The 23,765-nt window shown below is 44.7% G+C and overlaps 2 protein-coding genes across 10 annotated transcripts in view; both read right to left on the bottom strand.

The window, feature by feature from the left end:
* Positions 1-69: 69 nt before the first annotated feature.
* prdm10 (PR domain containing 10) lies at positions 70-11,913 on the bottom strand. 5 transcript variants are annotated; one of them, XM_028962547.1, is made up of 23 exons: positions 11,869-11,913; positions 10,635-10,783; positions 10,030-10,203; positions 9,701-9,760; positions 9,285-9,389; positions 8,937-9,114; positions 8,303-8,544; positions 7,894-8,094; positions 7,690-7,762; positions 7,188-7,305; positions 6,978-7,095; positions 6,502-6,789; positions 5,490-5,834; positions 4,523-4,678; positions 4,241-4,420; positions 4,038-4,148; positions 3,633-3,833; positions 3,376-3,522; positions 2,951-3,121; positions 2,073-2,213; positions 1,802-1,979; positions 1,395-1,492; positions 708-899 (listed from the first exon to the last, which is right to left on the bottom strand). In XM_028962547.1, the coding sequence occupies exons 2-23, from the start codon at positions 10,704-10,706 to the stop codon at positions 708-710; spliced, it is 3,549 nt and encodes a 1,182-aa protein (XP_028818380.1). In that variant the 5' UTR covers positions 10,707-10,783; positions 11,869-11,913. The 5 variants fall into 5 exon arrangements, with proteins under 5 accessions (XP_028818381.1, XP_028818380.1, XP_028818382.1 ...); XM_028962548.1 differs by having other exon boundaries at positions 70-899; positions 10,635-11,875; XM_028962549.1 differs by having other exon boundaries at positions 1,802-1,976; positions 10,635-11,875.
* A 1,056-nt stretch (positions 11,914-12,969) lies between these two features.
* The window catches only part of aplp2 (amyloid beta (A4) precursor-like protein 2), a 40,680-nt gene continuing 29,884 nt past the window's right edge, over positions 12,970-23,765 (bottom strand). The window contains exons 7-17 of one of the 5 annotated variants that reach the window (XM_028961669.1): positions 22,867-23,000; positions 22,573-22,647; positions 22,166-22,324; positions 21,735-21,863; positions 20,245-20,344; positions 19,279-19,452; positions 18,102-18,137; positions 16,374-16,456; positions 15,589-15,666; positions 14,714-14,869; positions 12,970-14,611 (exon numbers count right to left, since the gene is read on the bottom strand). In XM_028961669.1, coding sequence (XP_028817502.1) covers positions 14,510-14,611; positions 14,714-14,869; positions 15,589-15,666; positions 16,374-16,456; positions 18,102-18,137; positions 19,279-19,452; positions 20,245-20,344; positions 21,735-21,863; positions 22,166-22,324; positions 22,573-22,647; positions 22,867-23,000 — 1,226 coding nt within the window. In that variant the 3' untranslated portion in view covers positions 12,970-14,509. The remainder of the gene's footprint in view (positions 14,612-14,713; positions 14,870-15,588; positions 15,667-16,373; positions 16,457-18,101; positions 18,138-19,278; positions 19,453-20,244; positions 20,345-21,734; positions 21,864-22,165; positions 22,325-22,572; positions 22,648-22,866; positions 23,001-23,765) is intronic. The other 4 variants (XM_028961664.1, XM_028961667.1, XM_028961665.1 and 1 more) reach the window with 4 other exon arrangements.

Here is a 23,765-nt window from a genome sequence, read left to right as displayed (position 1 = left end):
GTCCTGCACATGTCCACTGGTGTAGTTCATGGCAGTTTAGAACAGATTTAGTAAATGGCACAGATCCAGTCCTTTTCATTTTATCTTTTATTTCCAGACCTAATTCATTTCTTCATGTATTTACATACATACATACATAAAGAGCCCCCCTTAAAGTGAGAGTTCAGAATTTGACTGAACTAAAACAATTCAAAATAAAACCTATCTGAATAATTCATGAATTAATGTTGGACTCGTATAGGAAGCACAACAGAAGGTCCTGCTTTCTCAGCTCCACCACAGAAAAATGGCGCAGAGTTCACATGTGCAACAGGGGGCTAATGTAGTCCTCCTTACACACTACAACAGTCTCAACAAGTCTCCAGTGTTTTCTGCTTCATAAATATGCTGTCTTCGTTATTTTACATCCATGTACGGTTGTAGTCTTTAAAAAAAAAAAATCTTCTGATCCAGACAAACACTTGAAGTAGCTGGTATCCCATGTCCACCAAAGATCTTATTTCAGTTTTTTTTTTTTTTTTTTAATGCTTGTCCTATATGTGTGTATGTAAATGTAGGCATGTATGTTTGATGGGGCAGGCCATGCATTCTGCTGGGTGTGTGAGGAAAGTGCAAATTTTAGATGCGTGGGACCTGTGTTAAGGTGTGTGTGTGTGTGTGTGTGTGTGTGTGTATGTGTATGTGTGTGTGTGTGTGATTGGCAGGCCTCAGGGTTTGGTTATGTGGACTTCATTGCCCCCCGTGCCATTGGTTGTTGTGGTGATGATGTACTGGGTGGTGGTGGGCTGCCCAGTGCTGGGCTGCTCCAGCTGCTCCGGGTGGACTTGGCCTGTGCCCTGAACCGCGTTACTCTGCTTGGTGTCCAGCTCTGCCTGGCCTTCAGCGATCACATAGTGCGTCTGCACACACAAAGCATACATGTTCAGTGACAGGAAAACACAGGGTTGAACGTAATAAACAAACAATCAATCCTTGGGAATTTCTAGAAAGTCTAGGAATTCATCCCATAGAAAACAACAGGATTCATAGTGCGGCACGGTGCTGAACGTGTACGGTCTGTGCATTCTGTTAATGGAAATCAGTCATAATGATGGAAAACTTTAATCCACGTACGTATAAAAATCTTTTTCTGGAACTGTGGAATTTAGAGCACCTAAATAAATAAATAAATAAATAAATAGGAAGGAAGATGATTTTGCTAACTGATATGATACAGAAATTAAGGTGAAATGTAAGTAAGATGACAAACCTAGCTGAACAACAAGCTGATCAAGACATCAGCAGGGTACTATACATTCATTTCTGACCAATCTCTACTCTTTTTCTTGATAAAGTACAGAGGTCCCCGATCTCAGGGTTCAACCCTGACGGCCACACCCTCAGGAGTCACTCACCGTCTTCACCTGGCTGCTGTTGACTGCAGTCACGGGTGCGCCAGCCTCCGCAATCACGTACTGTGCATGGGGCAAGGCCATCATCTGAATCTCTGAGGCTGAGACACACATACACAGACACACGTTGGTTTATCACAATTCACAGCTACATAGGGCCTGACGCAAATGTGTAATTAGAAGCAATTTTGAGCAATTTCAATTAGAAGCAATTACAATTATGGCTGTAAGGCAACAGTGTACAAGCCTGCAGTACATTATCATCATCCCGTTGTCAAGTTCCATCTGCATAAATTTGACCTATTAGCATAAAACCTATTAGTAATAAAAACAACCTCATTATATGCTAATAAGCACCCAAAGGGAAAATACATGTGATTGTAGACTAAGAGTTCAAAAGATGAACTCACAGTAGCCCCTGTAGTTCCAGTTGCTGGGCAGGTAGGCATGTTGAACTGTCCCTTGAGTTTGATTGGTGGAGGTCTGTAAGGTGTGGCTCTGTGCGAGGGTTACAGGCGTCAGCTGGGCAGGGCTGAGCTCTGGTGTGGCTTGTTGGGAAGAAGGACTGAGAGGTTGTCCAGACACCTGCTGAAGAGAGAGAAGAGACCGAATGTCATCGAAAACCACTCAACACAGCATGAATGGCAGAGAGGATGCTGACCGTGTTAAGGGTGGGCTGACCTGTGCGTTGGCCTGGACTGTGCCAGTGGGCTCAGCTACTTGAATGTGCTGCACCTGGATGGAGTGCTGGCTGTAGCTATGGGGGTCATGAAGTTGACTCACATCCACTGTGGAATGTTGGGAAGAATGCGGGGAAGATGCCTATATAGAGAAATGGGGGAATATATTTAGTTTGCCCAGCCAATAAGAGGCTGTCAATGTTTAAAAGTTTATTTTCGGTTTAATATTTCAGGGTTGCACAATGGGGGAAAAGTCATATTGAGATCAATATTGCGATATGTAATATGAACAATTTTAACAAAGATGTACTACATATAGTTGTATATATGAACTGCTGGATATAAATTGGATATTTTAGGGTTTTTTTTTGTGCTGTTGACCTAGCCTGTATCCTTTTCCAGGTAGTTCCCATTAATGGCTGTACCCTGTTTGGAAAGTACACAGGATAGGTCTGCATTAGTCCTGCCCACTTAGTAATACATGATGGCCCGAATGTGACCAAATTAAATAAATTGTGAAATATATTTAATTATATTTTTAACATTTCTGTCATATTGAATTAATTAATGATGTTTTCATTTCCCATTTTGAATAATTCATGACATGTCTGCCTGTTAATCAAAAATGTTTTCCCCTGTTGTTACTGCAAAATTTCTTGACATACTGTGTTAACATTTTGAGGCTGTCTTTTCCATGCCTGGTGTTGCCGCCATCAGTATTAAATTTTAATCAAAACAGTGAAGCTTAAACAGAAGGCTGTTTTTAAATGTGCCAATTTTCCATTCCAGATCTGGAAGCTCCATGCAGCATATGAACTCTGAAATTAGGGAATTAATACGGTGTGTGACAGATAGATGGACAAGTATCAAGGCTCTCACCGGGGCCACCTGCACCACCTGTAGCTGGATGTGCTGTGGCTGGCCCAGGCCTCCTGCTGCCTGGGACACTGGGATGTACTGGATGCGCTGGAAGTCACCCTGTGCCGTGCGGTAGTCCGAGTTCAGCGTCTGGGACAGTTCTGTCATGGCCTGGGTCAACAAGTCTGTGGTCTGCGGGAAGATTAGAGAACAGATGAGGCAATGAGACCTATTCGAGGTCATGTGCCAATTCCTCCTAGCATTTGGTACTGTATGTGTATTCATGTATGCATGAGAGCCCATTACATTTGTGTCTGGATATGTGTGCGTGTGTGTTTCAAACACCAAAGGCATACCATCTGTGTGAGTATGTGTGAACATATGGCAGTCCATTACACTGATAACTACTGATGCTAGTGTTGATGCGTGTGTTTTCCCCATCTCACCACCACAGCCTCAGTGGCCGTGCCATCTGTAGTGATGACTGCAGGAGTGCTGCTGATGGCCACTGCAGTGGCCAGTGGGGCCTGGATGCTGTTCGCCAGCTGAGCAAATTCTGGGTGCTTCTTCCGAATATGCTGCACCATCTTTGTCTTTAGGAACACACAAGAGCATAAATAAATAAATAAAAAAATCACTGAAACTACAGGGGGGTGGTTCCTTCTGAAGTCCTATGCATATGTGTGTGAGGCTGTCCCCTCACCTTGCTGCTGTATTGCTTAGCGCAGTGTGGGCAGCAGACGGGCGCCGTGGCGATGGTGCCCGTAAGCTGTGTGTGCGTGCTCAGCATGGGGTCTGGCTCCCCAGGGCCAGCCGGACGCAGCTTTCGAATGCTGGGTGGCAGCTCGGCCCCCGGGTGGTTCTTCAGGATGTGGGCTTTTCTTTTACTGGCACTTTTGTAGACCTAGGGAAACACACAAAGACAGAGAATATGCCATATCAGAAGGGACCAAGGGTAAAATGTCACACTGCTATAAAACAATGTGCAAATGAATACACGCAGGAGCAAACTTCATCTGCACAATGCCTCAGCTGAACTGGTGAAAGTGTGTGTTTGCATGAATAAGAAATAGGTGTGTGTGTGTGTGTGTGTGTGTCGGGTTCTTACCTTATCACAGTACTGGCAGAAGTAGTCCCTGTTTGGTTTAATAATAGGCAGTGTGAGCTCAGGCACCTCTTCTATACGCATCTCTGGGTGACGCTTGGACAGGTGGTTCACCTACATGGACAGATTTTTTTTTAATCTTCAGATTATTAAAAAACTGCAGCATCAATAATCAAGCAGGTAGGTTTATGATCTGAGGTCTTTACCAGCATTCCCCGTCGTCGGAAACCCATCATGCACAGTCGGCACTTAAACATGAAGCTCTCAAAATCGGTAGTGGGCACCTTCTGCTTGAGGGCTTTGGAGCGGTGGATGCGGTCGGCCTTCTTGGCCTCGCGCTCTGGGTTGTGCATGCGCTGCATGTGTTCGCGTAACTTATCCTTCCTCTGGGAGAGGGCAAGTGAGCCCAAGAAGTGTGTTAAACATGCAGAAATCTTTCACCTGCCAACAAATAAACCAAATCCAGGCGACTGTCTGGCCGTCCTTACCTTGAACTGCTTTCCACAGGTGGAGCAGAGGAAGTCTTTGCGGTCGGAGTGGCGCAGCATGTGCAGGCGCAGCTTGTCGGGCCGACAGAAGGCCTTATCACATTCCTTACACTGGAAGATCTTCTCAGAGTGGAAGCTGCGGACGTGCTTTTTTACCTGTTCAACAAGCAAATGCAAAGATCCAGAAGCCTTGTACACAAAGTCCAATCTAGGGGCACTTCTCAATAAGAGACTGATTACTGACACTTTTTAAGTGTTGTGTTAAGCGGATGGGGCAAACCAGGGTGTTGGCAGATATTACCAGCCTAATTGAGATTAAATTACTTCATCCATTACAAATTATATAAATACATTTGTAGGACTACATGGATTAAAGTTAAACTAAACTGAAACTTTTATTCTATTAACCTAATGCTCTGTGTCCCGGATTCAAAAAGTGGTTAACGCCAATACTGAGCACCAGCCTCATGATCGCACCATATAATGCACTTTGGGACTATACCTCATTAGCTACCAAACTGAGAAGTAGGTCTGTAGGTATCATGTGCTTTTTCTACACTACAAGCAAGCACTACAAAACACACCTGGCAGAACTACAGTGTCCAACATGCTTCTCCTTTTCCCGTTGAATTAAATTGCTATAATAAACCTCTTTGATGCTTTGACCACGGTGTCTGCAGAGGCAAGCGAATCATCGCTCGCCACACTGAGCGCATCCCATAGAAAACAATGGGATTCAGATCGCACGGCACTGCACTGGATGGATTCGGTCCGTGAAGGACTTACGATCAGTTGACGGAATTCAGTCACCGCGACAGAAAACTTAAATCCATGTGACTTGTGTATTTACGAAACCAGCTCAAATCTTTGTGAATAGTAACTAAATACTTAGGAACATTATTCCTGTGAAAGTTTATTGCCCAGTTCCAACTTTTATCATGTCTTCTGCTTCTCTGCGTTCACCCACCTGTATGAAGTCAGTAAAGGTCTTCTTGCAAGATGGACAGATGAAGCAGCCGTCCACCATGTGGATCGCCACATGCTCCTTCAGCAGGTCCAGCCGATCAAAGGAGTCAGTGCAGAAGAGGCAGGCGTAGGTGCGCTGGTCCGAGTGAAGCTGCAGGTGCTCTTCCAGGACGGAGCTGCTCAGGAAGCCCTTGCTGCAGATGTGGCAGGTGAGGGCACAGGAATCCCGGCCGTGGTAACGAAGGTGTTGCTCCAGCTTGTCCTTGTCACGGAAGGCCTTCCCACACTGCGAGCACTTGAAAGGTCGGAACGTTTTGCGGATGAAGAGGTGCTGCAAGGCGGCGTTCTGAAAAACAGAGTGGGTTTTAATGAGAAGGTGTCAACAGCTTGTTTTGAAGCAAATTGGACCACCACCTTAAATTGAATAGGGGTTGCATGGTTTGATCTGGTCACACATTCTCCACAAATCTGCCATTTATATATGTGCCTTGGAAAATATACATTTAAATTAGGCTATTTAGACTAGTACAGAATATGTGGCATGGAAGCATTTGATATAGAAAGGTATACGCGTTCAGTTGTTTTGATTATGATGATGAGAACTACTACTCGGGTCATGAACAATGCTGCCTTAAATCATGAAAGAGGTAATAAAATGTTATAACTGCTCTGACCTTAGCCTCACCCTGTAAGAAAAAGACACACAGACATCCCACCAAGACAGAAAGACGTGACATGATAAGAAGCAGAATGAAATATCCACTGAATGCCTGAATGTAACACAATGGCATTGAACAAAAAAAAGAAAAAGAAAAGAAGCACACAACAGCATCCCCACTGTCTGTCTCTCAGACCTCTTCCAGGGAATTTCCTACCTGCAAGTCCATCTTTTGGGGGGAAAGCAAATTTTAAAGAGAAAGAGACACACACAGACACACAACGCTGTCAAACAACACTAGGCTACAGGCTAGGAGTGGTCATTTCAGAGCAGGGTATTCTGGGAAAAGCCTCACCCTTATCCTCCGAGCCCGACGCATGTCCTGGGGGGTGAGGTGGCTGTCTGTCAGGACCACTGGTGCGGGGTCTTCTTTAACGGGTACCAGCGTTTCTGTGGGAGCTGGGGGTGTCTGGGCTGCCTCCTGGTCCACCAGGGGTTCCTCTGTGGCTGCCGGGGCTTCTAACGTTGTCTCCATCTCTGATGTGATAGCGTCTGGCTCAAGCTCTACAGCTTTAAGACCATTAAGGGCACCTTCCGTTCTCTCCTCAAAGGGCAGTTTAGTACCTGGAAACACTAGCATGTCCTACAAAACACAGAAAACACAGAAACACTGCACAATTGCCAATTTTATATAATGACTTATTCAGAACAAAACCTGATTCCAGACTTGGTGCATTCTTCAGTTTACATGCAGACCAGCAACACAATAAAAAAAACTGCATGTAATATTCCAGACCAAGTTAATGTATAAAAATGCACATGGCACTGTACCGTTGTCTTGTCAGCAGGCTCCACAGGAGTCTCAAGGCGGATAAATTTGGGCGGGTGTCCAGGTCTCCTCCCAGTGCCAAAACGTTTCCGGCCCCTCCCACGACTGCGTCCCTTTGGTCTAGAGAAGGCAGCGGTAGTTCTACAGTTATTCCTACTAGAAAACCACTGGCCAGAGGAAAGCATGCAGTCTGAGCGCTCTGCGTCCGCTACCTGTTGACGAAGCCCAGCTTGTCATCATGCATGTTGAGGTGCTGCTGCAGCTGCTCGGAGCTCATGAAACGTCGGTTGCACTCGTAGCACGGCCAGTTTTTCTCCTGCTCCCGCAACACTGAGCCACAGCAGGAACACAATCGTGGTCATTAGTGCCTTATATTCTTGAGCAACAGTACGCTCTCGCAAATAAAAATAAACTAAAGCTGTACTTCGCAGTTCACTTCTTATTTCTGAAAATGAAAAATCATTGATCACCAAATTAAATATCTTTAGTATAGTGATGCAGCCTAAAATGAAGTTATATACCTATAATATACCCAATTTTATGAGCACTTGAATTTTAAAACATTCCATATGGTTTGTTTTCTACAGATTGCATCATACATAGACAGTGTGAAAATCTGACAACTCTGCAGTATTATTTTTAGGGCATACTCTAGCTCCTCTATTAATGCATGAGTGGAGGAATGCAACTCTAGTTTCATGGTCAACTTCTCACCTTTCCTTTCTTCTTCTGTAACATCATGGATCTTCTGACTGACAAACTCAGCATATGTAGCTGCATACCAGACCTGAGGAATAAGAGGAAGGACCATTTTTTGCATTAAAGGGCTTTTGTTTTTCCATGTTTCCTGATACCAGGAACAGTCCTGAACAGCAACAGTCAATCATAGCCATGAAGCTTTTCCAAGCTACAGCTCACCTTAAGTTCCTGTTTGGGCTGGATGTTCTTGATGGTGGTGTAGAAGATTTCAGAGCCGTACTGATAGGCCACCAGGTTCTGTTCTAGGTGGTTCTGGGCGGGTCTCACAAACATCATCCAGTTCGCGCTGTCCTCATCAGACAGGTCCAGCCACATGTCCTCAGCTTTCTCTCCCCCTTTCTCAGAGTCTTGTATGCACAGCTGAGAAAAGACAAAGACCACTTAACAGTATTTTAACAGAGCTTACAGCCACACACAGTAACATCAGCTTGTTTCAGGCAGTTTATAACCGGGCCAGATTTATATCACACAACCTGCTGAAACATTATGCAGTATTATTTCTGTTAATTAGACTGGACCTGCAGAACGGACTCAGAGATGACAAGAGATTGACACGATAGAGGCTTACTTTGAGTTTGATGTGCATGTCCTTCAGCTCGCTCTGCCGCACCAGGCGGCCCTCCACCGGTCCAAACTGAGTGCGTTTGGGAATGCGGCGTTTGGAGAAGACCCCACCGAGGAAGCGATCGATGTAAAGGACCAGGGGCAGGCTGGCACGAGCTTTAGAAAAGACTGGCCGGTTGGGAATGGGGTGCAGTGGGCCATGCTTCAAACACGCAGATGGGTTGGCTTTGTTACATTCTTCACACCCTGAGTATTAAGGAAAGAGGAGAAAAATATAAAAAAACATGAAAATGTAAATCATACAAATAATCATAATATAAATCAATTAAAACAAGTGAAAATGAAGTGATTGTCATGCTGCACAGCACACGGAGACACAACTAAATGTGTCCTCTGTTTTTAACCATCACCCTTAGTGAGCAGTGGGCAGCCAGGACAGGCACCCAGGGAGCAGCGTGTGGGGACGGTGCTTTGGCGGATCGGGATTCAAACCGGCAACCTTCTGATTATGGGGGCGCTAGGCCACCACTGCCCCACAAAACAACTATTTTATTACAGACATTTTCCAAAAGGTTGTATACAATATTGTCTATTCCTATTGTTGTTCTTAAGATAACTACTTTGTCTTAGACACTCACAAAGGGTCTTTGGTGTGAAGGGCTGTGGAGGCTCAGATTCCCATTCATCACCATCATCCTCTTCCTCCTCATCCTCAGAGTCAACAGTGGAGTCTGTGGCCCCTAGGGGACTGGAAGCTGTTGTGTCTCCCACACTCGCTAGAGCAGGGAGAGAGGTATCTGCCACAGCCAGTTGCCCCTAAGAGATGAGTAAATTATCAGTCTCATCACTGCAGCACAATGACGTGGCTCGTGCTTTCTGATAAAATCTTTATGTAAAAAAAATAAATCCTTCAGAAATGGCAAACATACATTAAGTTATTTGCTTATGGTGAATATGTAAGTGTTGTGACCCCAAACTGTGCTCACCTGAGGAACAGGTTCAAGGATCGCCTGAGGAGCCTCTGCCACATTACTAAGGACATGCAAATTTGCAGTGTTCATGTTTTGGCCACTGGGCAACAATACTGTCACCTACAACAGCATGAAAAGTTTATTTAGTGCCTGAGATAAGACCATTGTCACTGTCCAACCTGTACTCAATTCAAGGTCACATGCATAGTTATAGCAGTACAACATGCAGTGAAATGCATCCTGAAGTACTCTGTTTTTACTGTGCATGGATAAAGTAAGTCATAGAAACAATATATATATAATAAAGGGTAGAATAAAATAGAATTAAGGAAGAAAAATAAGGAAAGTTGTATTAAAAAAATAATAATAATAATAAAAAGTAAGCAATATATAAGCAAAAATTCAAGGTGGACATCAAATGCTAGTCTCACTTGCTGGGTTGTTCCATCTTGCTGGATGTATGCCACCTGAGGCTGGTCTGCAAATACTGTCTGTAAAGAAAAAAAAAAAGAAAAAAGTTCAGAGATTCCTCCAATATCTCACAAATTGAGGTCAGAACTAACTGTGTTATAATGAGCCTTTATAAAAACATTAATGTATTATTGAAAATAATTGAATATAAAAATAGATATTAAGGATATATTGATAATTTAAACAGTTTTTTATGTTAGTTGTTGAATGGCAAATGTCTGATCTGACTCTCCCCTATTTCCATTGACTGAACTTAAGTGCGAAGGAAACCCGCGAAATGACTCCTCACCTGAGTCCCATCCACTGGGTGAATGTAAACCAGCGTGTGTTCGGCCGACTCAACGGAAGTGTACGAGGTTCCGTCAGCAGTATAGACCACCTGCTGACCTCGATCTTGCTGGTCACCACTATATACAATCTGGGCCACGGTGCCACCTTCAAAATGTACCTGTTCACAACCATACTTAATTGAGTAAAAAAAGAAAAAAAAACATAATTTTAACATGTTAACATGATTTAAGATCCCAGGTCATCTTCAGACCAGGATTTAGACAGACTTATTTAATACTGAAATCAGCCAAAACAATCCAACTACTGACAGGTCGAAGTGTTCAACACTGGTAGTTCATTATAAAAGCAGCAAGTGAACATGAATCAAACGTAAGAATACAGACTTAAATGACTTGCAAGACGGGCAGGTCTTCCTACTGTTCTGAGTAAGCAGTAGTTAGTACCAGTCAATATTAATGTTGTGGCTGACTTGCACAATAAAACACGCTCAGGATGACCACTGAACGGCCACGTCTGACATCTCAGACCATGAGGAAGACCACAGACTAACCCGCCACGGACAAAGGGGTAAAAAGAACGTCTAAATTTTAATAGGCACACAACCTGAGTGGCATTTCCAGATTCGCTGCTGGGGGTCTGACTCCACACAGGGGACGGCTCCTGCTTTGTCTCCATGACAACAGGGCAGCTGGGTCTGCAAGGAGACCCCCGTCACCTTCACCAGATCACGGCACGCCTGGACAGCATCCAGGCTGCACGATGCAACAGGCACACAAGTTAGATGGGATGCAACACAATGTCACGATTGCAGGGTACAGTCTGTAAAGGGGAGGGGAGGCAATCATTTAAAATCAGTCAGTCAAACTGTATTTTCTACATTATTATTGCAGCTGCACCCTCTGGCTGGTTGTAAAGGCCACGGAATGAGAGTTATAGGAAATGTGAAAAGCTGGTTGTGCTGTATGTCGACTGTGTTGACAGCGTTGTTAACTCAAAGCGGGCAGGAGTCGAGAGATGTGGATTTTGTATTAGAGACAACGACGCCGTAGCTGCTATGGACATCTCTGGAGGGGATTTTAACGCCAAATTCGCCGAAATACCTTCCACCCAACCCAGTCGCGGTCTATCCCCAACCAAAACACGGCAGCGTGCAGGCAGCGCTGGCGGGAGCGGTCAGTCTAATCGCTCCGCGGGGGTAGCACCAACGCCGCGGCCGAAAATGTGTCCGGCGGCGCGGAGGGGAGGACGGTGCGACGGCCGGCCGGACCCGGCCGCGCCGCCGCCTTGTGAAAGTCTCGGGCGCCTCCGGGGTAATTAGGGACGATTTGAGGACAGGGGGGGATTTTTCGCCGCGTCCCCCCTGCTCTGACCCCCTCGGGTTGTGAGTTCCAGACGGACCGTACCACAAAGCGCAACCGCCGCAGAGCCCGGGCCACATTAGCGCGGATAACGGCGGCTGGAGCCTCGCCGGCCCGCATGCCTGCGAAAACCCCCGCGCCTCGGGCCGCCGGGCTTAAAATAGCACTTTATTCATCGCGAAGGAACGTTTCGAGGCCCCCGAAATGTTAGGAATAGACCGACCCGTCCCCCCTTGTAGTTGCGCCCAGCCCCGTGTCCGCTGTAGAACGAGGAAGGGAAAGTCTCCATTTTGGGTGGGACTAAAACAACAACGACCGCGCGGTGAATCGAGCCGAGAGAAGCCGCACGTTCCCGCCGCCGGCCGGCCGGTTCCGACCGGGACCCGCGGGAGGATGTTCCGGGGGCGGAAATTTCGCGCCGGCGCGACAATTCCGCCCAGTTCGGGTGGTTTTAATGGAAAGGTCCAAGTTGGTCTTACCTCAGAATGGTAGCTGCAGAGATGGCCGCATTGCATATATTAACATGATCTGCCCGGCAACACGCACGGGCCTGGCGGCGATTGGTGGGCTGGGCTGTGGGCTAAATATAAAAAATATATAATATAATCCAGTTTTTTTAAAAAGGGTTTAGTTCCCCCACCACAAAAAAAAGTCGGGTTGAGTGAAATTAATCAAATGCGCACCTCTTGAGTAGCTAGATAGCCGAGAACGGGATGGATGAACATTGGTGTCCCACAATTCACCGCGCGGCGGAAAGGGGGAGCTGCTCGCGAAAATAAACTTGTAACAATTTTTATTACATAGCATTTCTTCCTGTAAAGCCGCTCGTTATATGTGTGTGGGTGCAAATTTATGTACTTTAATCTCCATATGCGGTCTAAGGATTTTTAAATTTATTTATTCGACATTAAACAAATATGCATAGTTCGTTACTTATGTCCAAATTCTACATTAAAATGTATAATAAAGGAGTATTATCTATAGTCTGGGTCTGGCGTGATTTATAATTAAGATTTAATTTGGTGGCAAATAATAGACAGATTACTGGAACAAGGTAATGTGTAAATCATGCAAACAAAACGCTTCAGGGCAGACCGAAGATCATCATTTATAACATTGTAATAAGAATAAAATGTAAACTGTGTATTTGTATGTATTTCTTTAGCAAGTCATAAGAGGAAAGGGAAGGCGGTACACACTGAATTTCTTAATAACTGGAATAATGTTACAGTCTTGGTGATGGAAACACATGGAATCCTCACATTTACTAAAAAAAAAAAGACACTACAGTGACTACTGTATGGAAGTGTCACATTACCTGGTTCTAACTCCATAAATGGGATTATTTAGCATCCATCTTTACAAATCTCACATCGCATGTCCGGTGTCACAGCTACTGTGTGTCCCTTGTCATGTGACAAGCCCTGCATGATCAGACAGGCAGCTGGGTGTTCACTTTTGTTCGGGTTTAATAAGGTGATTTATAATTAAGATAGTTCATTGCTTTCCTTGGGTGACAGTGAATCTGATAACCTGCACCCCCCACACGCACACAAAAAATAAAAAGAGGGACACCACGGTGGAAGTAGTGAGTTTTATTGATGTGTCTTCCCCCCATAACCATATTTCCATCTCCACCGGCATCAATCACGTATTTTACTAATATATTCTTCTATTATTAGTTACTCTTGCCCATCAAACCCTTCCCACAATCAAGCAAACAATTACAAGATTCAAGATTGAAGCCATTTTGGGTGCATAGTGAGACAGTCACATACAGAGATACTGTCACAGGAAAAGAAAATAGAAAAAAAAATGAGCGCGAACTTAAAAATATATAATTTCATATAACAACGCACACCACAGGTCATCCTCCATAAAAGCCATGATTGCAACATCAACTATACAGGCATACAAAGACATTACTAAGAGAGAGAAATAATAGATGATTCCATGATTGGTTCTATCCTTTCCTTGCATTTGCTCACCTGCAGATATTTACAAGATTTCACTACTTCGATTTAATCAATAAACCCCAAAATATCTGCCCAGGTCTCCAGTTTTGTGACCATAAATAATTTGGTTTAAAACAGTTAAAGGGCAGGGGGAGCATATTCTTTTGTAACTTTCAATAGGTTTTCAATTCATATTTTCAAACATAATTTAGATGTGCAAAAAAAGCCCAAAACCTCAATGTCCTCAGCCTTCAGTTCAGCACAGCTGACTGGGCTGGGCCGAGACGCCATCCCTGCACTAAAAGCTCAGGTGAATACGACCTCAACAACTATTAAACTGAATTAAGTGTACGAAATACTGATTTGTTTTGTTAGTGTTTACATTGTGGAACGGGTTTGAAATATTGCTACTCAAAAAAAAAAAAAAAAAAAAAAAAAAAAAGGCTGGAGACCTGGAATCCTTCACAAATCTATATTGTCAGCTCTTTACCATCATAACACAAGGCTTGAAAACTGCAACCAAGATTACGGTCTTCGAACCTGTAACCCAGTCAATTCTGGGGAAATAAAAAAAAAAACAAAATATATGCAAGAAAAAACACCAACTTTTAATATATAGATTTTGTTTGTAGTAACAAAGAACGGAAAGGAAATGAATGAATGGTTTTTATCATATTTTCTCATTTGTGTCACTATACATTTAGGTTGGTACAAAGTATCTTCATATACAAGCAATCTATTGAAAAGAGAGGGGGAAAAGTATACATAGACCATCAGCTGGACTAGACAAACTGTAGTGTCTTTGTGTTGATTTTTTTTTCTGAAAGCTATGATCCACCTCCGTCTCAGATATTCATGTATAATTACAGAGTAATTTTGCAAAAATCACATCTCAGAATTAAAAACTCAAGATACATTGCTTTTTTTTTTTTTTTTAAAAAGAAAAAACAAAAAAAGAGCCAATCCCAGCTCGATGATACAACAGTAGCAGTAGTAGAAGCAGTAGCGTTATTTTATAAGAACTGTTTTTGTAACGAACCAGAATAGGCATTTCTGATGCATGAATGATTTTGACATGAGCAGTTTTGTTATTGGTCAGTAGTACAATCCCCCTCCACAGCCTTCCCCGCCTCCAGCTCCATGGCGCCCCCTGCCTCTACCCAGGCTAGATCTGCATCTGCTCCAGGTATTTGTAGGTGGGGTTCTCGTAACCATGGTTCTGCATCTTGCTCAGGTGACGTTCCTCAGGGCTGAGCATGGGATCAACCTGATAAAAATGGAAAAAAAATGTTCAATAAAAGAAAAAAACTACTGACTCCCAAACACCCAAAAGTCTTATTTCTTGTGAACAATGTGAGCTGTAACTCACCTCCACAATGCCATGAGTGATGGTGCCATAGTGCCTCTTCCTCAACAGAACAAGGCTGATCACAATCACTGTTGCTATGGCCACCGCGATTACAAGCAAGCCAATAAGGGCACTGCTCCCAAAGCTGAACTCTTCCCCGAGGGGACGGTAAGTGTCCTGGTAGGAAACAAAAGTGTTCAATAGAAGGGAAAGAATAAAGGAAAAAAAATGCAATTTGCAATTTAGAATGAGCGTCTAAACAGGTTCTAAATTTTATACAGACAAAACAATTTAAATTTGATTATATCTCACCAAAACGCATGCTAACAAATGGACCATAACACACTAATTATTTCTTTACTTTATTACTTTAATAACAATAATTGTAGAGATTACAGAAATATGTTAAACTACAACTTAATAAAAAAAATTACAAAACTGCATGGTCAAGTAAGAAAAGAAAACATGCACAGTACAGTATATCAAATAAGAAGAGTAATATATATTTTTGGATGGGATATGGGAATCAAAAATAATAATACATTGGCGTACTTATTTAACTGAATGTATTTAGGCAAACAGCAGGTAATGCTTTGCCATAATCACACAAATGTTGAGGCTGTGCAACCATTTGTGTGAACGTACGATACAGTCACACAACCATGCAACCATGCAGTGAAAGTGCATACGGGTCGTCTGTATCAAGAAGTGCCGAAATAAGGGAGCGCGCCACCAGTGCATCTAATCATACCGTGACTGCTACACAGTGTGAACGGAGGCCGTGGGTCAGTTTAACTATCATCTCCCATCCAGTTATGCCTCAGTTTAAAACAAAACAAAAAAAAAAAAATCTTCAGCAGTTCTTCACAGTGGCCACAAGTGGGCACTATACTCACCATGTCAGCATCATGCATTACGCTGATTTTCTCTGCACTGTATACCACTTCTTTAACATCCAGTGACTCATCAATCACCTGTCGACACAGACAGGGGAGTCCAGGTTACATTGCATAACGTGTGTGTTTGTGTGTGTGGTAATTTAACTTTATTAGTAGTAATATTGGTATGCGGCATGTCAATACTGTGTACTGACAAAAGAGTGAAGAACATCAGTTAATACTGCAGATGCTTTTTTTACACCGAACTATTCGGATAGCCAAACCATTAGCTCTTCCATAACTAGAACCTGTCAAAATTGTGGGTTTACCGGGAGGGTAGGAATAAAAAAAAAAAAAAATTTAAAAAAATGACAAAACCATCATAGGCTGCTGAGACAAAGTCCTGCCGTCCAGGTGTTTTGCTCGCAACGCTGATGTTTCTGTCATCCCGGCGTTTTCAACAAAGCAAGACTCTGACGGTTAGTACACACAGCAGACTGGCACAGAGCTTCATGCAAGGTCATGCAACACTTCACAAGTGATCCATTCAGAAAGCACAAGACAAACGTGTGCAGAATGCAACTGCTAAACACAAGGGCATGCAATGTAGTTGGGCATAAAATTTAGTGCCTATAATGGAAATTATATGTACATATGAAACTAAACAGTTCTAGTGGAGTTACTTCTTTTTGCACAGTTTTGGCATGATAGCATGGTAGGGGGATCCGGGAGTAACGGTAAAGGGTGGTCTCCCCGGTCACCTGCAAAGCAGAAGCTGGCGTTGGCTTGACGGGGGCACTCACCACTTTGTCGCTGAGCTTGCCCTTGCTGTTGATAACTCTCTCCTCTGCACCGATCAGCCCGTCCAGCCCTGACATGCCAGAGCCTGTGAGGGGGTCAGAGCCACAGGGTTGGTCACTCACGCACACAGAAGCATATGGGACGCAATGGTGCAGCTGTCAAGCGTGAAGTCTGTGCGCAGAGTAAATGAACTGTGCGGACGAACACGGACGGACACACACACACACACACACACACACACACACACACACACACATCCCAGACAACTGGGCAGAGTATCTAATAGAAGCGATGCAGCCGAGTGAGCAGAGCAGTACTTTCCACGGCTCGGCAGTCACGGTATCTGCCTGAGCAGAGGCAGTTCAGTGTTTGGACTTGGGTTTTCTTCGCAGTGCAGTGACCAGGGCTTTAAAAGCGGCCGTTTCCTCAGCCTCCATCGACTCCTCTAAGCCAAGAGGTGGGTGGAGAGGACCTGCCACCTTTATTTATTCTCCACCGCTACTGAATCACTCGCCGGGCCAGTCAGGGCAAGACCATTCACTCACAGAGCGGGTAGGGATGCATGAGCAGCAGCCAAGTTAGAACCAAAAGGTCGCGTCTCCTACGCTCATCTGCCAGTCGGTTGGGAATGGTTACCCTGGAGAAACACCAGGATGTGTAAGGGCTATAAAACATGTACAGGTCGCATTTCAGCATCTTCATGCCCCTCCTCGCCCAACAAGAATGCTGGCTGATTCAAACTGACCATCATTCCACTAGCTTCTACACAAGCACAAAGATGATCATATTTACAGAATATAAAGTGGCAAACGCACATAAACAGCTCTGGGATTTAAAAATAGTAAGGTAACCATGTGGATTTATTTGGGAACGAATATTAAAAAAAAAAAAAAAAAGCAACAAAAGTGTCAGGTCCATGAGGTGAAACCAAGATCAGACGAAGGATGATGTCTGGACCGCGCAGACATGCGAGGTGAAAACGGCGGAGGCCAATTTAAACTTGGCTGCGGGTCTGCAGGAACGTTAAATCAAAGCTCTCCTGGCTTGTGTAGAGTGATGAGAGAAGCAGGGAGGGGGAGGAGGAATAATTGGGTAAATGCGCGCTTTGGACGACTGCGCCGAGAAGCTGACGACGGCTGTCCGGAGCGGAGAGGGGAGGGCCGACGCGCTGGACTAAACGGCGGGCCCGGCTTCCCTCCGAAGCAGCTAATTAACAAAAGAAGCCAGGCCCAGTTTTCCCAGTACAGACAATATGGAGCTTTGAGGAGGGAAAGGAGAAAAATAATCTAAACGTTCACCAATGAGCAGGACGACTGCGGATACGACAGACAAAACAGAGCAACAAAAAGGTTGCTGGTTCCTAACATGCCACAAACAAGCTAATTAGTGCAAAATTGTGTTGTGCACTTAGCCTCACTGGCTGCGGGTTTATCGCAGAGCAATTTATCATAATGGGTGGATTTATGATGATGCACATTTCTAATCATGGTTTATGAAAAGAATAAACGGTAAACGCAGAGATGTATTGCTAGACAGGACCACGGCATAGAAAAGGTTTTGCATGTTAGGAACAGCTGCAATGTGGCACGTGGAACAGAGGGGTAAATGAAACGGTCCGTCATGTACAGAGAACAGGGGAAAAGAGAGAGAGAGAGAACATTTTGGGAAATGGAAGGAGAACAGACAGGGTGGAAGTGAAAAAGAAGAAGAAAGCGGCAAAAGGCACCAACCTTTCTTGAAGGCTCGTGGGGAGTCAGACAGATCGCCTAGGCATTGGGATCGCGCAAATGAAAAGAAGAAAAATGGGAGAGAGAGAGGAGGAAAAAAAAGGGAGAGAAAAAAATATGAGAGAAACCCAGGTGAGAAGAGGATTATCAAGCTGTGCTAAATGAGAGAGAGAGAGAGAGCGAGAGAGAGCGCGAGAAAGAAAATATACTCCTGCTGGGAGGATACCGATTCCAAATTCAAAGAGATAAACTGAACAAATCAAAAGGGGCGAAAAGAAATAAATAAATAGGAATGCGTCTCCAGGACCGTCCCACTGCAATTAAAGCCCCTTACGGGCAACTAATGGGTTTGTTTCATGTCTGCCTGTGATTTCCCTTGCACTCTGCCTCAATTTTCCCCCGGTGTTCCGTCATTCCACTTTGTGCTCGCCCTTAAATGTCTTAAAAAATCATTCCTCCCTCCCGCCTGGCAGGAACATGTGACACAGGATGGAGAAAATGAAGAGGATTGTGCTGTGAGAAGCCTTTTCAAAGCGCTTGGCCCCAACTGGGCAAGACAGCCGCAGGCTTTGTGATTTTTAACGGGACTTCAAATGGGCCGGCGTTGAAGGCAAAGCTGAGGGGAATCGTGCTGGCTTAGATAAGCGTGTGCCTGTGGCCGCTTGGCACATTTGGAGGGATCTTTTGGGGGGGCTTGAACCTCACTTCCAAATATTAGACATTATTTTCAAGCTCCTCACTGCTTAGTGTGGCTACCCTCACATGGCATGTTAAGGAATTATATAAATACTTTTGGAATTATTTCGAATAAATGTTATATTCATGGAATTATGTGTTTGTGAGGTCTGCTGATAACCTGTGAACTGTATATTATTAGGAGCAAAGAAATCAGAGTGAAACAGAAGAGGACGGGAGTGGACATCCTGTCAGGGCGCTGCCAATCATTTCTATGAGATAGTCCCATTGTAACCTCTGTTTATAAGAACCCCAACTGGGTGTTAGAAACTATTACCTAGCAACAAAAAAGCCTAGGTGAGCTACTAGCAAGCAGACCTTTTTGTTTTTACCCGTTTATCCTGAAGACATACGTGACGTAGCACATGGCGTCTTTTGTTGCGCAGTGAAAACTGGGCCCACTGAGCAACACTGCGCACAAGAGCGTGAAACGTTCACTGCTTACCCTCAGGCTCAGGGTGGGAGCCCAGCGAGTTGACCTGGAAGGGACGGAAGGGTTTGCCCTCGAAGGCTGGGACCTCCACACTTTCCTCTGAGGACACGGTCACGTCCGGCTGCGACTCGGAGATGGAGGACAGAAACTGGTCCATGTCAGCTTTCTGCTCCTGAAGGAGCTCATCTATAAAAAAAAACACAAGCCAGAAAGTGACAATAATGAGCCTTTCAAGAAACCTTTGACAAATCTCAGCTGAACGAGAAATTACAAAACGCTCGAAATATGGTAGAGATCCTGCCGAAATGTCTCTGCCGAGTTGACAAGTGGCATAGACAAGTTGAACTCCCTATTAGCGCTCATTCCTCAGAGAGCTTCTACCCCCGATATCTCCTCACATCTCCAGTAGAAACCAGTCTGAGGGCCTCCACGACCCAGTTCTGTCAGCGCCTCCACTCTTCTTTCATCTACACTCACACATCCCCAGAAAATTGTCCTTCATAAATGACACAAACATGGCGGAACGGAGAACGTGGAAACGTTTCGCCCGAAACCAAGAGGGCAGCCGGAGCTGCAGTGTGGGATGGTGCAGCTTAATCGGAGCGAGCAGGCCCGCGCGACGAAGTGGTGCACAGCCAGACTCCATTACGCGTCGCTGGCATACGTGGAGACCGAAATAGAGAGCGCGCCGCTCTCCGACAGCATCTCGCAAGTAATTGGTTTACAGACAAAGGATCGAAGCTCTCGGAATTCTTGTAATTACGCTGACATGCCGTCGTCCCTCGGCCCCCGCCTTGGTGCCAGAGTTAAAAATGACGACAATTTCATTTGCTCTGTTTTGCTGGCGCAAGCAATTTTGGCCCAGCCGAGCGCCAGACAGGAAACTCCGGCATGATGGCCTTTAAGCCTGAACGTATAGATTTGCTGTCTGTGCGTATTGATATGTGGGCTCTCGAGGATCTTACGGTTCATACTTACCAATCTCGTCCTGGATTTCGTCAGCAACGTAGGGCACCTTGTAGAGCAGAGAGAGACTCTGGTTCATCCTCTCCTCAATCACACGCAGGTGGGTCATCACCTGCACAACAAATCATTTCTGGTCATTTGATTTCTGGTTTGAACCATTGCAGAGCATTATATAATCCAGAGGATTATTTCATGGTTTTATCCCTCTTCCATCTATTCTTATTCTCCTTTAAATGCCCCACCATTTTAAATTTTAATAAATAATCCTTTAATAATCCTTTAATTTCTATTTCAGCAGTTCACTTTAAATAATTTTAGCCACTGTGGTGTTTCATCATGCAAGTTTATGAGATATGTGATCGCATTTCCACAGTTCCTTTTTATGTTTTTATTTTTGGTTACCATTTATTTTTAAAAAATTGTGTTACATTGTATTTATAATGCAGTTTGACTGACACACACTAAAAAAAAAAAAAAAAAAAAAAAAAAAAAAAACAAGATAAAATAAGATATCAGGTCATTTAATTATAAATATATGAACACGCTCCTGATAATGGGAAATGTTTTATACATTTTAGAGATTTATCATTATTGTTTCTATTTAAACCAATAGGGTACAATCCACCGTTTTTTTTCTCTGAAAATACGGTGACGGGATGCTTGTAGAAGCTGATTATCGAGCTCTACACAGCACCACCGCAAGCAGAACTTCATAACCCTCCTCTGAAAAATTCCTGTCTCCGGCTTGTTGCTAAAACTGGTCGTGATCTGCAGCGCTGCTGACTCACCACATGAGTGCAGTGCCCCTGAGCAAGCAACAGATGGCAATCATGTGCCTTCCCCAAAATAACCTGCACCAACAAAACCACCACCTCTACATATCATTTCATGTTCAGATGTTGCTTTGGAGGGGAGGGATTTGATTTGACCCGTTTCCTCATACCTGGCAGGGATGAGAGGGGATTTGCTGAAATAGAGTACTTACCTCACTACCAAAAAAAAAAATGTTATATAAAGCAAGCACTGCACTTTTTTTTTTTTTTTTAATAAAATGTTCACTTCAAAAATATGTAGAATTTGCCTTGAATTCCAACTAATCCAAACAAACCAAATTAGACTATCTTGGAACTAGCATTTCTTTTGTTTTTTTGCACTGGACACTTGCACTGGACACCCGAAACGACATGGCACTGTGGTGAATCTGTGCAGACCGTGCTCTCATGATGCTGGATTTGTCTTCTCATGTCATGCAGCTCCAGGGCTAACACTATTCCTGTGTTCCCGTTTCGTCGTTCAGCCCTTACTAAAGCAACTACCGAACCTCATGCTGCCATTCATTCAGCTTGCCACAACCGTAATTTGTGAGCCGCATGAATGCAGAGGGTTAATAATTGCACATGTATTTTGACCTTCCTGGTTTTCGCCATCTTCAATGTAACTGGTCAGAGAGTGATCATGGTGAAGGCTGCAAATGTGAAGCTGTGTTTTCCACTGGAGCAGACCTGAGACTTCATCTGGGCAGCCTTCTCAGGGTCCACAGCCAGGACGTGCTGGTAGTGGCGGATGGTGTGCTGGCGGTCCTTGTTCTCAGCACGGACGTACCTCCTCAGGGCCTGCAGGATGCGGTGGGGCTGGTGGGTGGTGCGAAAAGAAGAGATAACAGCATTAAAACAGGGCATCTTCAAAGCTACCACTGCAGCATGGGCCACGTTCAAACAGCAGAACCAGGGAAGGACAAGCGGCACAAAAACATTTGAGGGATTGTGAAAAATGATTTGTTAAAAAGGTCTGAGTAGCAGCAGGAGAGCTGCTCTATTCGTCAAAGTGATTTATTTTAAGCAACCGAATCACCCGGCTGGACGAGTGCCGAGGGACTGAGAGACTGTGGTTTCAGAATGAGGCCCATGAATCTGGCGGTAGCGGGGGGTCTTACCCTGGGTGGGTCAGCCTGCAGGGCAGCCAGGTAGTTCTCCAGGGCCAGACGACGCCGGTCGTTGAGCATGGCCTCCACCCTTGCCAGATGGGTCTCCACCAGCTGCTGCTTCTCACTGGCTGCCTCCTCTTCCAGGGACTCCACCATGGCCTGGAAGTGCTGCAAAATGGACAGAAAAGGAAACATTTCTTGTTTTAAATTGTGTAGTGCAAAGAAAATCTCTTCCTTTGTTGTTTATAACTCTGGAAACATATTCAAATACATGTATTTGCACCTGCTTCAACTCCCACAGTCCCATTGCAAACACAAAAACACTGCATGCTGCGTTCTTTTACCAAAAAATTCCCTTGGACTGTGTTGTGTTAATCGAGCGGTGTAGGAAGAATTATATGCGACACAAGATTCACCTGGATCAGTGTCTGCCTCTCACTCTTGGGAAGGTTCTTAGCCTGTCGCTCAGCCTCCTCCCACTCCTTCCGTACCTGAAGAAGGAATTGAAAAGGGAGCATGAAGTATGGCGTCTCTCCTAAATTGTGGGCTTTTCAATTGGTCAGATGATGGACAGGAGACAATGAGTTGACATGTAAACTCCGACGCAAATCCCAAGTTAGTTTATTGCATCTGGATTAAATAAGGAAGACCTATTACACAGAGTAACCAAATATTAATTTCTTTTAATCCCTCTGTTAACCTGCACTCACCCTCTCCATACGGTTACGGTGCCTGATCTCCAGCTGCTCCTTGGCCCTCTGGAAGCGGCTGTGCTCCTTGTCGTCGGCCGGAGTCTCGAAGTACACGTCCACGTCATCGGTGGGTTGGGGGGTGGGGGGCGTGACTGCAGACAGGAGCAATAAACACGGTGAGGGAGGAGGAGCTGAGCATCCGAGACAAGTGTCTTCAAGGACAGACAGACACTCGGCTAAAGCAGACAGCCAGACACGTGGGCCAAAGAGGAGGTGGGGGTGCAGTTATCAGACCAAGCACAGAGGGGCACAAAGAGAGAGAGAGAGAGAGAGAGAGAGAGAGAGAGAGAGAGAGGTTAGAGCGATTTCACACGACGGTTCAGCTCGAAGCTTCACCCTTCACGCCAGCAGAGATCCAGTTATCTTGTCACCTGACGTCCCTTTCATCTTTCTTCTCGATTTCTTCCTGATGAGAGCGTTTCAGTGTAACAGTGGGTGTTGGGTAGTCTAAGGTCACACTGGAGATTGGGGTCACGTCGTCGCGATAAATTGGTACCTTCGAGAGACGCGGTCTTGCACCGAAAGTCCAAATGTTATTCTTGCCATCTTGCAGTCCAACAAAAGGAAGTGACATCATGCATCTTACAGAAGAGCACACCGTACTGGGCTTCTGGCCACAACATGGACAGGCATTAGTCATTTAAAATGCCTCAAAAAGCTACATATTTCATCCACGGAGGCTTTGTTCCATTTAAAAAAAAACGATTACTACAGATCAGGTAGCTGTTGCAGCACACAGACAGAAAGACAAATAGGAAGACAGCGGAGGTAACTGGACCACAGAAGGGCTGGACAGAGAAAAGGCGAGAGCGAGTGGTTTTTCTTAATCTGTCAGGGGCATGGAAGGAGAGCTACAG

The sequence above is a fragment of the Denticeps clupeoides genome, chromosome 19 (genome assembly GCF_900700375.1).
Source record: "Denticeps clupeoides chromosome 19, fDenClu1.1, whole genome shotgun sequence".
NCBI lineage: Eukaryota > Metazoa > Chordata > Actinopteri > Clupeiformes > Denticipitidae > Denticeps > Denticeps clupeoides.
This window is presented reverse-complemented; position numbering and strand designations above follow the sequence as displayed.